Source organism: Semicossyphus pulcher, unplaced genomic scaffold (assembly GCF_022749685.1).
Source record: "Semicossyphus pulcher isolate SPU_LCO1_2020_fin unplaced genomic scaffold, fSemPul1.0.p SCAF_15, whole genome shotgun sequence".
In the NCBI taxonomy this organism is placed as follows: domain Eukaryota; kingdom Metazoa; phylum Chordata; class Actinopteri; order Labriformes; family Labridae; genus Semicossyphus; species Semicossyphus pulcher.
Genome location: NW_027211659.1, coordinates 5,589,679 through 5,604,066, shown reverse-complemented (window position 1 = coordinate 5,604,066; position 14,388 = coordinate 5,589,679). Strand labels below are relative to the sequence as shown.

The 14,388-nt window shown below is 41.6% G+C and overlaps 1 protein-coding gene across 1 annotated transcript; it reads left to right on the top strand.

Annotated features, from left to right (window-relative positions):
- Positions 1–3,497: 3,497 nt before the first annotated feature.
- On the top strand, positions 3,498–13,475 carry LOC138592373 (solute carrier family 22 member 4-like). The gene is made up of 11 exons (XM_069663163.1): positions 3,498–3,707; positions 5,176–5,394; positions 7,539–7,642; positions 7,888–8,042; positions 8,264–8,435; positions 9,579–9,705; positions 9,784–9,884; positions 10,003–10,217; positions 11,281–11,463; positions 11,594–11,729; positions 13,373–13,475. Exons 1-11 carry the CDS (start codon positions 3,498–3,500, stop codon positions 13,473–13,475), a joined length of 1,725 nt encoding a protein of 574 aa, XP_069519264.1.
- Positions 13,476–14,388: the final 913 nt, after the last annotated feature.

Here is a 14,388-nt window from a genome sequence, read left to right as displayed (position 1 = left end):
ATTCAGCATTAAAGTTGGTAAACTGTTAATTAGCTATATGACTTTAGATGTGTGTTCCATCTTAGTTTTTTAAATGGTAGACATCACAAAGAGGACTTTGTGGACATAAAGAAAACATTCACATACGGTGTCCTTTTAAGGAGAAAAACACGCATCACAAACATGAGAAATTAAGACCTTGAATGTGACGTTAAAGACTCTTATTAGAGCCTCTAATGAGGCATGGACAACTCTAATATGGCGCCAAAGATTTCTACTTTACCATAATAACTAGTAATATCTCATGTCCACTAGAGGGCGCTTTACCCTCATCAACATGAAAGCACCTGTTGACTCATGACTCAGATAAAAACTGTTACTGTAAAGCTGGTTTTACCCAAATAAACGTCAACAGTGCGCAGAGTCAACAGCTGCTTAGAAACATTACACATGCTACAGAAACTAAACCTTCTGACCTTTTCCTCTGCAACAGAAAGAGGGAACTTCCTGACTTATTTATAATCAGCAGAGTAGCTTTTTCACTAAAGTGCAGCGACACGTTGAAAACATGTTGCACATAAAACCTTGAGAGGATTAAACAATGAGCTTTTTTGGGAAACTGCTTGCTCTCATTATCCTCCCTCTTCTAGTAATTCAGACTGACTGTGTTTCTAATAAGATCAACACACACACAGTTCTTGCTGATGTCGGACATTAGACATCAGATAAAATTCTTACCACCAAAACTCTTTGTATACAGCTTCATGCTCACCTGAACAGGAAGAAAGAACTGGTAAGAGCTGGTGCAGTGAAGTCACAGGACAGACAAAGGGACATAGAGAGAACTGGAGTGGACTGGATACTTTGGGTTTGATCATTTACTGAAGACTTGCTCTGCGGCAATAAATGATCCGGCCTGTTAAAAGGTGACGAGACGTGTACAGTTCAGTGTCGTCCTGTTCCCGCCGATCACGAACATGTAATCATGACACCGCCTCAGACGCACGAATTACAGAGTCTGTGAGACGTTGACATGCAACGTGATGAATTCATCTGGATAAAATAAAGAGATTACATTATAACAATTAATAAGATACATCAAATTAAATAAGTCAACACCACTGTAGCATCTATAATCAGTATGTTAACATTTAATTTAAGAAAATAAATGTACAGTGCTTTGAAACAATTACATAATTTCCTATGAATAATAATAATAATATTTATTTATATAACAATTTTCTTAACAAAGTTACAAAGTGCTTTACAAACAGTTTAAAATACAATACAATTGGGGCGCTGTTTAGCTCAGTTGGTGGAGCAGGCGCCCCGTGTACAGAGGCTACAATCCATCGCACTGATTGCAGGTTTGACTCCCGGTCTGCCAATCATTTGGTGCATGTTATCCCCCACTCTCTCATTTCCTGTCTATCTTCAGCTGTCCTATAAATAAAGCCAAAGGTCAAAAAAAAACCCAAAAAACCCCCAATACAATTGAAAAATTAATAAGAAAATGATAAAACTATGAAAAAGAATGTTTATATTACAGAATATTGTTTTTATTTATATAAAAGTTGTGTTTTATTGTCCAACATTGTTTGATTGGATTTAACAGTTTCATAAACAGAACATTTCACCAAACAACAAAACGAATGTTCCAACATTTTTTACACCAGACATTCGAATCAGTGGCTGCAGCGTAATCAATCAAGTTAATCAGTTCACTCACTTCACCCACAGTCTTTGAGCAGACAGGCCGCAGTCTATCCGGTTGGACCTAACAGAAGGACATGCGCTGATTCCACACTGTGTGAGTGTTATAGATTCGACCAACAGAAACAGGATCATTTGAGTTTGTTTGTTCCAAATGACCTGAGTCACCTAAGAGAATAAAGATGTTGAACCGTGCTACAGATAATCTTTCTGGGCACTTAAAGCTCCTGTGAGGAGTTTTTCACTGGCTATGAAAGAGCCTGAAATTAATCCTGATGACTTTATATGAGCTACAAAAGCAAACCAGACCATCAGTGACAAGATTGATTATTTCTATACAGTTATTTTTAATGCCTGAAACTGCTGGTGGGGGGGTAGGTGTCAGACGAAGCGGTTACCTGCACGCTGCCTTTGTTTACATTTTCCAGGGCAGAAACTTAAAGTGTGTGATACATGTGACTGTTAAAGAAAGCAGGATGAGATTTTTTTTAAGCACGTACAGGACAAAATCAGCAATGAGATAAGAGGTACGGCTTTGTCCACAGGGGGCGCCAAAATCAACACAAACTGAAAGTTCAACACAGCAGCTTTAACGATCAAAAAAGCGTCCACATCCATACCTTAGTTATTATCTCAATCTGTGTGTAATGGAGAATAACAGGGTCAGAGTTCATCAGAGAATCAAATATAGTTCCTTGGGTATTCTTTACATCAGTAACTAGGAGGATACTCGGAGTGCGCAGACCTCTGAAAAGGAACAAACATAAATATAACTGTAAGAATGATGTTAAAATATGATCATTTATTAGCTGATGTGTCGTCATCTCACCTGTGGATTCATGACTAATATCTGTGTATAAGTGTATTTAACATACATTTGTAAAAGCATAAAAGTCTTTATTATCATGTTATATACAGACTGAAAAAAATGGCAGAATGCACACACCTGCATGTTTGTAAAATCCGGTTTTATGTGTGAAACATTCACATGTAGTTTTTAGATGTTTCAGATGATAGCAATAAATGATCATGTGATATTTTTATCAATTAGGTATACTCAGGCAAATGTCTCAATGATGATACACTGACAGGGAAGAGGTAAAGGCATGAAAGAGCGTTTTATTGAATTAAAAAGGGATATTCTCCTTGAACAACTATATTTAGCATCCTATTTATAAACTCTTTCGAGCTTTGTCTTTCTCCTGCAGTTTTTCCTTCATTTAGTCCCAAAAATCATCACATGTACTTTGTAAAATGGACAAAATGTTTCTTCCCACTCTGCTCTCTCTCTCTCTCTCTCTCTCTCTCTCTCTCTATTACTGATTGGAAGTCGTTTTTTCCCCCCCCAACATGAGGAGTTGCGACAAGAAGTTGCAAATTGAGCCCAGGCTTTTGAGAAGGGGAGGTTGAGATGGGGGAAGGAGGAGAAGCGGGAGGAGGAGAGGGGGAGTTCTTTTGTCTTTTCTGGGATAAAGGAAGCGTGAAGCCCCAGAGAGATCCTGCAGAGAGGGACTGACACTGCTGCAACATACTAATCTGTACAGTTGGGACGATAGACTGAAGGTTTTGTACTTACTGTTACAATATTCCCCATACACTGGTAGTAATGGAGCTTAAAGCAGAGTAGTTATATTTCTAAATGGAGTTCTGAATGCATTTGTACTTTAGATGTTCTTTGTGTTTTATAGGACACTTATGTAGAAGTTGATCCAGTGATCGCACTTCATAAATTCAGTTTTTGACAGTAGGTGAAGTAAAACACATTAAATACAGAGAACAATAGTGTTTAAGCAGAGTCCAGTAAAATGCAGAACTACGAGGAGTCCGTCTCGTTTTTGGGGACGTGGGGCGCGTTCCAGCGCAGGGCCTTCATCCTGCTCTGCCTCACCTCCATTCCAAGTGGATACAACCTCCTGTGCGTCATTTTCCTGCTCGCGAGCCCCCCGCACCACTGCCACATCCCCGTCCACAGCAACCTGAGCCAGGACTGGATCCAGGCCATCATCCCAGTACAGGTAAGAAGCAGTCAGACATGGATATCTGTTGCAATAAGCAGCATCTTTGCTGACTGATTAAACTGCTGGTCTTCATTTTTAGCATCCATTTACTTTCATTTTCTTTGGGTTAGCACTGAAAGTTTTGTTGTTGTTGTGTTCGTGTTTGTTCAGTCATATTAACCATTTAGATACAGCTCAGCAGAGGGCAGAGGAAACCGCTTCCCCCACCGTCATTGGTAAAACAACACTGTTGGTTGATGGACGCCACTTGTGATTTTTCCCAGCAATGTTGACGCAATATTAACCAAAGAATACTGCGTATACAAGGGCGTTCATCAGTTGGTCACAGTTATTTTATACCACTGCTATTATTTTTAGATTCACCCAACTTTGCATCAAAGCTCTGCAGAGTATTTTAGCATCTTTCGGCTTTTTGTTTTGTTTTATCTTCTTGTCTTGTGATGTTTCTGTCTCGGTGCACACTCGTGCGTGTGGCGCTGCTTCTTTCTGTTTTTATATGAAGTATTTAGCAGCTTTTCAGAACGTAACTGTCATTATTCTCTATAGAAGTAAAGGTCGAAACAACAGAAACACAACAAAGAAGGAAAGAGAAAAGGGTTAGTTTAATTTATAACAAACAAAGAGCTGAACCTTCATTCGGACATAGAAGTGGGTTCATCCTGTCGTCTTCATGTTCTTCACTATTTGTTCCTGACCTTAATCTAATACCTTATCATAACTAACTATCCTCATACACACACATCCTTTCATACATACCTCCATATAATCAAGCTTAATGAAGTCTTATACATATAGGATACTGGAGGTTTCTATAAGCACACATGCAGCCCACCCCTGGTGCTGCTTCTTTCAAGGGAATCGTGGCCTTCGCGGGTGAGCACTTAAGCTTTCATGTAAATGTGTTGCATTCTTAACCCTCCATCAAACCACCTGACCTTGTCAGTATGTTGGGCTGAATGTTTTTTGACATAAAGATTATTTATCGATGTTCTCTCAGTAGTTTTCTCTCAACCGTGGTGGTGTACATTAAGCTAGCTGACTTAACTTTTACCAACAGTAAATGTGGAAATACAGTATTATCAGTTGTTATGCAACTGAAGGGTGTTTTTCAGTGTTGTATTGTTCTGTTAGATTATGTGGCACGTGGATTATTATCATTAGTTTTACATACACATGCAAGAATCCTTTTAATGTTGCTCTTAAGTTTATTTAAAATAAGAAAATCTGATTATTTTATACATCAGAAGCAAGCAAGCAAGTATGTAAGTTTAAAACACAACTGACCAAAGTTGCTGACTGTATAAGCTAAGTTCTGAATCATTTATCTTCTGACCTGATCCTCATGCCGGTTAGAACTGGTCTAGTTTGAACCAGTGTGGTCTTTTCAGGTGCATCCCCCCCGACTGTTGTTGCGTCACAAGTTGTAATGTAACAACTGTTAGTAACAATGTTTCCTTGTCAGCAGGTGGCCGGGCAGCTGGAGAGGAGCAGCTGCAGCCGGTATGAGCTGGAAGTGGTGCAGAACCTGTCTGCACTGGGACACACACCCAGCCTGGGCCTGGGCCACAACCTGTCTGCACTGGGATCAAGTCCAGAGGTCCTCCTCTCCAGCCTGAAGCAGGAGAGCTGTAAAGATGGGTGGACCTACAGTACTGAGTACTACGAGTCTACTGTAGTCAGTGAGGTACGGAGATTCTGCTAGTGGCTCTGCCATCCCCGTCGTCTCTCTAACACACCTCTCTCTACAAACTCTTCTTTGCTCTCTATTTTTCTGTGTTGTCATACCTGGAGCTCGCATGGCGGAGCCTGGGTCTGTTGAGGTTAGCAATGCTGCTTGGGTTGGAGTGACCTAAGGGTCATGTGGTAGGTTAATTAAAAGTATTGGATGAGGGCACAAGGGGAGGGGTTTCTTCACTGAGCGCTTATCCTTATCATTCGGGCACAAGTCTCTTGTGTTTAATCCAAATGTCATCTTTAACTCTTAACTGTTTCCATTATTGACCGCTCCTCCTCATACTGTATGCTGCTGTTTACAAAGCTAATCTAGTCAGAGCAGTTTCCGCCTGTAAACATTGAGAGGTTGTGACCCCACAGTGGCCACCGACCAATCATTGATTGCAGGGAGCTGCCATTACAAACTGGAATGACCGAATGTTAGGATCTCCTGCTTATGTAATCCATCGTTAAAGTGTAATGCTTCAACTTCTACGTGAACTTTATGGAACATCTGGATACATTTTCAAAAATGGGGTTGTGCATTAAATATGTACGAGTGGAAATATAGTAAAATAATATTCTTTATTGACAGAGAGTGGGGAAGAGAGAGTGAGGAATGACATGCGGCTGATTGCCGAGAGTGGGAGTTGAACCAAGGACTGCATCAAGGACTATAACCTCTGTACATGGTCACCAATTTACCCGCCGAGCTAAACCTGTGCCAGCTGAAAGGGTAATAGTTTCTTCCTTGGCTCTTGGTTTACCTTTCCACCAAGTTTCAGGATAATCAGGCTTATAGTTTCATTCGTAAACCTGATGGCAATACACCCTGACAAAGTAACATCTTAGGCTGTGGTTATAAAGGTACAAATATGCCGCTCACACATTGAGAAACAGGCATCGACATCCACACATGAACACACAGAAGAGAAAAACCAGACCAGAGACAAGCCGTCGCACAGACCCACCAAAACCGAGCACAACCGAGGCAGACTGGACAGGAAGAAACTGAACACTGGAGAGACAGGACAGCTGAAGAGAGACAGGAGATGTGGGGAGTAGAGGGTGGGGGATGACGTGCACCAAATGATCGACTGTAGCCTCTGTACATGGGGCGCCTGCTCTACCAATTGAGCTAAACGGGCGCCCCTGAGGATTGACTTTAAAGTCTGGGTGAAATGAAAAATGTAATTTTAATCCTTTTAGATCACATCCCCGGTAATATTGTGCATCTATTTGACAATTTAGGCCAAAAAAAATACAGAAAATCCGTTTCTTCGTATTCTTATATCAATATCCGATCATTTTTTCTTCCGGTAAAACTAAATTTCCCGCGTGCTTACGTAAGTTAGCACCAAACAATTTCCACCAATCAATCTGCAACATTTAGCCGCAGAGCACCAAGAACGCTCGGTCAGTTAGCTAGCTACTGCGCTGTGGAGAACGTCTGTCTACGTCCACTACTCAAAGGTCAAATCAAATCCCTCTAATGATATGTCCCGCCTGCACGTCCTGTTTCACTCGGAAATACGTCACGATACGGAAGCTAGACACTCTCGAAATGCTGTTTCAGCTCGACTTTAAACCAAAGGACCAGGTCCTGAGAACCTGGACACGGCATGACCTTGTTCAGGAGTTACATGCTGTCCAATGGTAAATGGACTGTACTTTTATGGCGCTTTTCCAGTCTTGAGTCTCCACTCAAAGCACTTTTACACTACATGTCACATTCACCCTTTCACACACTGATGGCAGAGGCTATGTAAAGTGCCCAACTGTCCATCGATCATCGCATTCACACACTTATGGCTGTGCCACCGGGAGCAATTTGGGGTTCAGTGTCTTTCACAAGGTCACTTTAACATGTAGACTGAGTGAAAGACTCTACCACTGAGCCACAGCCTCCCCAGATACAAAAGGACCAGAATCTGAGATCGCTGGGTCGATGGAGCTGGATTCAAGTGGACTGGAACATAGTCAGAGACTCACACGAGACTCAAACAATTTGTACAGGAACAGAAAAAAGCCCAGATAGATCAGGTCGAAGGACTTTTCCAATCCTATAATGTTCGAGATAATAATTCTTTGTCTCATTTCATCCATGTCTTCCAGTTTAACCTGGTGTGCAGCGACCAGTGGAAGCAGCCTCTGACCTCTCTTGCCTACTTCCTGGGAGGACTGAGCGGATGCTTAGTGTCTGGACAGATCTCTGACCGGTACGTTTCAGTTGTCGTTCAGCCTCCCTTCTGTGATACTACTGAGTTAGCAGAGGTAGAACAGTTTCCTTGTAGTAGCAGTGAGTCAGGCTTTGACCTTCACCATTGCATACCCTGCTCATTCAGAAATTGAAGCTGTCATGGTTTGCAGTTAACTTGGATTGAACCTTGACTGTCATATCTTGATAGAGGACCTTACATTTTGCTGTAGCAGATGGCACAACTCTGTCGTATTTGTGCTTCAGGTTTGGCAGGAAGCCTGTGCTCTTCGGTGCCACTGCCATGCTCAGCATCTTCAGCAGTGCTGTGGCCTTCGCTCCTTCCTGGCCTGTCTTCACTGTGCTCTTCTTCATGATGGGTGTCGGTCAGATCGCCAGCTACATCGCTGTTTTTGTACTGGGTATGTTTTCTCTTTTTTATTTCAATAACACCGTGAGTGGGGACTCTGCCCGTTACATGCTCTTGTGTGTAAGACCATGTCCAAACTCGAGGACACATTTTAACTACCATCTTCTGTTTGGTATCGCTGATTGGGAAAAGATAACTTTCCAAAAGTGAAGCAACAAAAACAGAAATATAAAAATGTCTATCAAGGCACTAACTGTAATATTTCCTGTACAGGTTCAGAGATCCTCGTTGGTTCGTCAAGAGTGCTCTTCTCCTGCCTGTGCTTGCCTTCTGTCTACGTGTGTGGTATGATGCTGCTGCCTGGCACTGCCTACCTGGTCAGGAGCTGGAGACACTTGTCGCTGATTATGACCGTGCCAGGCCTGGCTTGTATGCCCTTCTGGTGGTAAGAGGACCTCAGTACAACATCAAGATTTACGACAAGGCTGTGTTAAATACTTGATTCTGATTGGTTAATTATGGCATTCCAAGGACTGTTATTTCTCCATAGCAGACTGTTGCTATGAAGAACAGACTGTTGCTAGGGAAGCGCCCCTAATCACGCAATCCTGAGGACTAAATTACATTATATCAGTCCTCCAAAAACAGCAGAGAGAAAACAACAAATGTTAAACAGTGCAAAAACTGAGACAGCACATGAAGTAAACATTACACGGTCGTAAGCTCGAGGATCTCAGTTTCGTTCTCTTTGGCGGCACCTACGGCGATAAACGGTAATTGCAGGTGCACACTTCCCAGATATCCAGACAGTGCTGCATGTGTGACGTCCACGGTTGGCTCCGGTTGTAACTCTTGATTTTCCTGGCTGACGGTCGCTTTCCTTTTTAGACTGTTTGCTTCATCTGAGCGTCGAGTTTGTTTCTTTTTCTTTGGATTTTCACTTCTTTTTGAAGTTGTATCTGTAGTCATCCATCTTTTCTTTGTTTGTTCAGCCATAGTAGATTACTGTTTACTCGCAAAACTTGCAGAGACCGCACAAGCAGCCGCTTAGCTCTGCCTACCCTCTCTGGCAGACCAACCACTGTTGGCTGATGGAAAACGCGTCACTAACTGGGCGCTGCTTGTGATTTGTCGCCACAGACACCCATTCTGTAATACTGCACATGCAAAGGCTTTCATCAGTGGGCCATAGGCTCAATCACCGTTGTGTTACCTCATTCGGCGATAGATAGTAACTTAACAGACGTATCTTTAAACAGAAGAACTGCACAAACAAGTAAACCCTGTCTTTCATCTTATTACACTCGTTGAGGGTCATGTGGTGAAAATATTCAACCTGGCTCAATGTTTGCTGAAACATAATTAAACATAAATTAGATCAAAGACATGAAGGCGCACAGTCCTTAGAGTAGACGTCTTCACAGGTCTGAAATGGCCTGTCAGAACCCTAGAGGAATGGTCTTAGATCCTTGGGTCCAGGAAGACATACAAAGACCTCTTATCTAGAATCCTTCCCCAATATCCAATAAAGCTTTTCTGACTAATAAATCACAGGATACATTTTTGTATTTGTCTGTCTGTCCAACAGGCTGATTCCAGAGTCTCCACGTTGGCTAGTGTCTCGTGGCCGTTTGCAGGAAGCAGAACTTGTGCTGAGGTCAGCTGCTCTGGAGAACCGAGTGGAAGCTCCACAGGTGATCTTCCTCTCAGCCAAGGTAAGAAACTGGAACCTCAGAATCATCCAAACACTGAATGACATTGGCAATTGTACTGTAGTTTCTGTCTCTCCACAGGTTGAAAAAGCAGAAAGCCAAGTGGCAGAGTCCCTTAGCTTCTTTGACCTGCTGAGGACGACAAACATTCGACATATCACACTCAAGCTGTGGCTCATCTGGTAAGTTAAAGGAATTTGAGATTATATTGTCCTTACAGAATGACAGCTAATGATTTTGGTAACCCTCTTTACTTGCCTGCAGTACCACCAATCGGACCTGTTCTCTTGTTCTTTGCAGGTTTTCTGTGAGTGTAAGCTACTTTGGACTCTCGTTCAACTTGTCGAGTCTCTATGGCAGTCCCTTCCTGAACTACTTCCTGTTGTCGGTTGTTGAGCTTCCAGCGTACCTTGCCAGCTGCCTGGCAGCCCGTAGTCTTCCCCACCGCCTGTCATATGTTGGATTCATCCTGATGGGGTCGCTAGCTCTGCTCCTCATTCAGATCACTCTGCACAGTAAGTAAGAAAAACAAAAAGTAGCTGTTGTCCTCAACTGACGTCTGACATTTGCAGAGCTTTACTGGAATCCAGCATTATTTACATCCATGTTAACTAGCCTTTCTTGTGGCATTGCTGCATATCCTGGTGCTTTACAGCCACCTGCAGATCAGCAGAATAGTGTGAAACTATTGGCAGGCATGTGTGAGCATATACTGTGCAGAAGTATTCGTCCTATTAAACATGCAAAAGATTAAAGAAGCAATTCTCCCCTGGAAAAAGCCACTGTCAGTCAAAGCTGGTGTTCTCTGTAATCGATAGAAGCTATAATATTTGAAATTGGCGCCATAGCTGTGGAGAAAGTTGTACAAACAGCTCGTGGTTTTGCGCATTCTACATTCCTATAACACCCAGGGTGCATTGCGCCCCCTTCCTCTGAAAGGAACGGCCCAGCGAGAAGCGCTGGAGTGAAATACCACTGTTTTGCTGCAGGCAATGGCTCAGAGCGGTACCGAATCCGAAATACGACAAGAATATACCGATGGCTCGTCTAAAAAATCGGAGGCGAGCGTTCTAGACTGAGGAAGTGTAGTTTAGCGAGCTCCCTGGCCTCCGCCAGATGAGACGTTTTACGTCGTTTGTTAGATGTTTTCCAGGGCCCATTGGAGAAGCAGATCGCGTCCTCCAAAGGCACAGAGCCAAATTGCATTTTTTTCCTACCATAATTGCATTAGCTCCCCATAATAGCATGATAGGACTGAGGTTGAAAATCGGCGAACTGGCCCTTTAATATAATGGGGACCAAAACAGCTCAATAGTGCTACTAGAGGTCAATATGAAGCACTGTTCTTGACCAGCATGTAGTTCCAGTAAACCCTGATGTTGCTGACAGTATTATGAATAAAACCTTCACCTAAAAGTTTTTTTTTAAGTTGTTTTGATGTCGACTATGTTTAAACAATCACAATCTCTGCGCGGGGGAGGGGTTCAGAGAACATTCAGTTATATTAGTAATGGTTCAGTGCTTCAGAAATGCTTTGTTTCCCTGAACACATGCTGACAACTCTCTTCCTCCTTGCAGGTTTTCCAAGTATCACGCTGACCCTGGTGCTGCTGGGCAAATTTGGCATTCTTGCCGGCACCGGGGTCTTGTACATGTTCACCGGTGAGCTGTTCCCCACAGTCATCAGGAACACGGCAATGTCGTCCTGTGCCATGTTCTCTAGAGTCGGGTCTTCTATTTCCCCGTACCTGCTGCAGCTGGGTGAGAGCTGTAATTTATTATACTGTGGATAGTCAGAATAAAAAATAACTTCAGTGTAATGCATTTAAGTCTTTATTTATTAATTTAAAGCTGCAGTAGTTTGAACTCATTGATCTGGTTCCGTGTCCAGCTGTGTTCTACCAGTTCCTGCCGTGGATCCTTGTGGGTGCTCTGTCCCTGCTCAGTGTTCTGCTCTGCTTCTTCTTGCCTGAGACCTTCAGGCAGCCGTTGCCCGACACTATCCAGCAGATGGCGGACACACAGCGGTCAGTTTGGTCTTGGTTGGTCTTCTTTCTAATGGCCTGCAGGGGGCGACTCCACTGGTTGCAAAAAGAAGTTTGATTGTTTAGATGTCATTGAGAAAACGATTGTTCTTCTAACTTGATTTTATTATATCACAAACCTTTAAAGGTCTTAAGTTTAAAGTCTTAATCACTAGCTTAAAGTCGTCACTACAAAACTATGTTCATTTTGAGAAGAACGGTACCATTTGTGTAAAATAGACGCTAAAGCAGGGTATGCTTTTGGGGGAGGATACCTGTTATTGACAAGGTGCTATACAGCAACTAGGCAACCAGAATAGTGTAGCAGTGCGTATCCAATCTCTTCACCAAATATGGTCATTTCTCTCTTAAAAGAAAACAAAACAAGATTGTGAGTAAACCGAAAAAGTATTCCTAAAACCAAACTTTAGCGTTCCCTTCCTGAAGAGCATTTGATTGGTTATCGTTTATTTTATAAAACAGGGAAAAATAGTCAAATCAGACAATGAATCTTTGGAATGATATGAGCAAAACAATTTTTTATTTTATTATATAACCAGGAAAGATTGAGATTAAAAATCTCTTTTTCAAGAGTGTCCTGGCCACGACAGGCAGCAGCACATTAATAAAGTTTCAGACATACAAAGAGCAGCCATACATACAAACATAACACAGAATATGTGACTATAATACAATAAAAAACATGAAATTACAAGTGAAACCAGTCAAACTTTGTTTAAAACAACCACAATCATAAATATCTCAAGCAGAACATCTACAGCCGGATGTGTCTGCCTTCAAGTTATTCAAGAGCACCTTAAAAGCATCCAGTGAGACCAGTTCCATTAGTTTCTGGTCATTTTGTAATTCTTCAAAGTAAAAGGAGCAGCAAACTTAAACGCCTTTTCCCCAGTTCAGTTCTGACCTTTGGGACGGACAGTAAGAACAGGTCCTGGGACCGAAGACTGTAAGCTCCTGCAGTCTTCTGACTGATGTAGTTTAGAAGGTACGAGGGAAGCATACCTAGGATAGACTTGTAAATAAGAGTAATCCAGTGTTTTAGTCTACGTTTGGACAAAGCAGACCATCCAACACGTGCATACAACAGTGATAAGCTTTAAAATGAGTGATGAACCTCAGTCCTCCATAATACACAGTGTCCAGAGCATGTAAGCTTTGGGAAGAGGAATGCATGTATAAAACATCACCATAGTCTAGCACAGACATAAAAGTGACAGCGACCAGTCTTTTTTTTAGACTCGAAAGAAAGGCAGGCTTGGATTCTGAAGTAGAAACCCAGTTTAAGTTTTAATCTTTTCACCAACTGCTGAATATGTGGTGAAAAAGAGAGAGATTAATCAATTAAAATACTGAGATATTTATATTGAGACACAGACTCAATCTGTGTACCCTGTCTGACCTATCTGGGCTATTTGGTCATTTTAGGTATTGCAGGCTGGAAAAATAGAAGCAGAAACATCCACGTTACAAACTCATTTACGTTCTATGAAAGGACATCACATTTCTATTACTAAAAATCTGTATATAATCTAAAAAAAAGTAAAGTACAGTGTTGACTTGACTGTAGGATTTTAAAAAGTGTACGTGCAGCCTGAATAATGCAGCTCTCCTCATCTGACCTCCAGGTTCAGGTGGCCATGCGCTTCAATACCTCCCACAAAGGATGATGGGAAATCAGCGAAAGCGCCGACCACTGCACCTGAGATCATCTGCACAACTCGCCTATAAGACTCCTGATGCACTAATGAAAGAACGACACTGTGGACCAAAACCATGTTGTATTTTGTACATAAGATGTTATTCCTTTATGTCAGTAGGGTGGTGTTGTTCTCTGTGTCCACCAGATGACGACACTCGAGCACTGAAAGAGGACCTGCAGAGCAGCCAGTGATGCGTTCACTGACCTTCCAAATAGCAACAAACATTAAATATATGGTTACTGTTTAATGTCGCTCAAACCCATTCAGTTCTGCTGTAACAGCAAAGGAAATGATTGCCAAGCTTTTTTATTACATGAAAAGCAAATGAATAAGTGGAAAAAGTCAGCAAAACTTAAGAAAGCTGATTTGAAACCACACAGCAGTTTACTTCACTTGTTATCAACCTAGTTTACTGTATATCGACTATTGTATGAAGTGCAGCCTCAGCATCAGATGAAAAAGAGAAGAAATAATAATTATGACTACAAATCACTTTATTGTGAAATGTATTCGACTGTGAATAGCAGTAGCAATTTTACATGACAAGATTCAGAGCTAGTTATTTTAAGTTTAAGTTTTAGTTGTGTGAATAAAGAATGTACTGTTTGCTTTCTACCTGTAAAATAAAGACAAAAATATGGGCATGTATATATTTAATATGATTAATAAAGTAATAGAACAACATTAAGTGTTTTAAAACCTCTTTATTCATTGTTTTACCTGTTGACTACCATGATCACCTCTATAAACAATAACAGTTATGTTTTAAAGCTTATTTAATATTTCTATAAACTGATTATTGCTGATTTTATTGTTGGTTGACTTTGGGTTTTCACAATTAAAGCTCTTTGTGTCTAACATTTGTTCTTGAACATTGCATATTGTGTTTCTGAGGGTACATGAACGACTCGGTGGTCTGTACTGGGTAGGGCGTGGTCTGT

Excerpts from the sequence above, each read along its gene's own strand:
- LOC138592373 (XM_069663163.1), top strand. The coding sequence starts at position 3,498 with ATGCAGAACTACGAGGAGTCCGTCTCGTTTTTGGGGACGTGGGGCGCG. Across the intron at positions 3,708-5,175 it reads AGGCCATCATCCCAGTACAG|GTGGCCGGGCAGCTGGAGAG; the intron begins GTAAGAAGCAGT and ends CCTTGTCAGCAG. Across the intron at positions 8,436-9,578 it reads GCTTGTATGCCCTTCTGGTG|GCTGATTCCAGAGTCTCCAC; the intron begins GTAAGAGGACCT and ends TCTGTCCAACAG.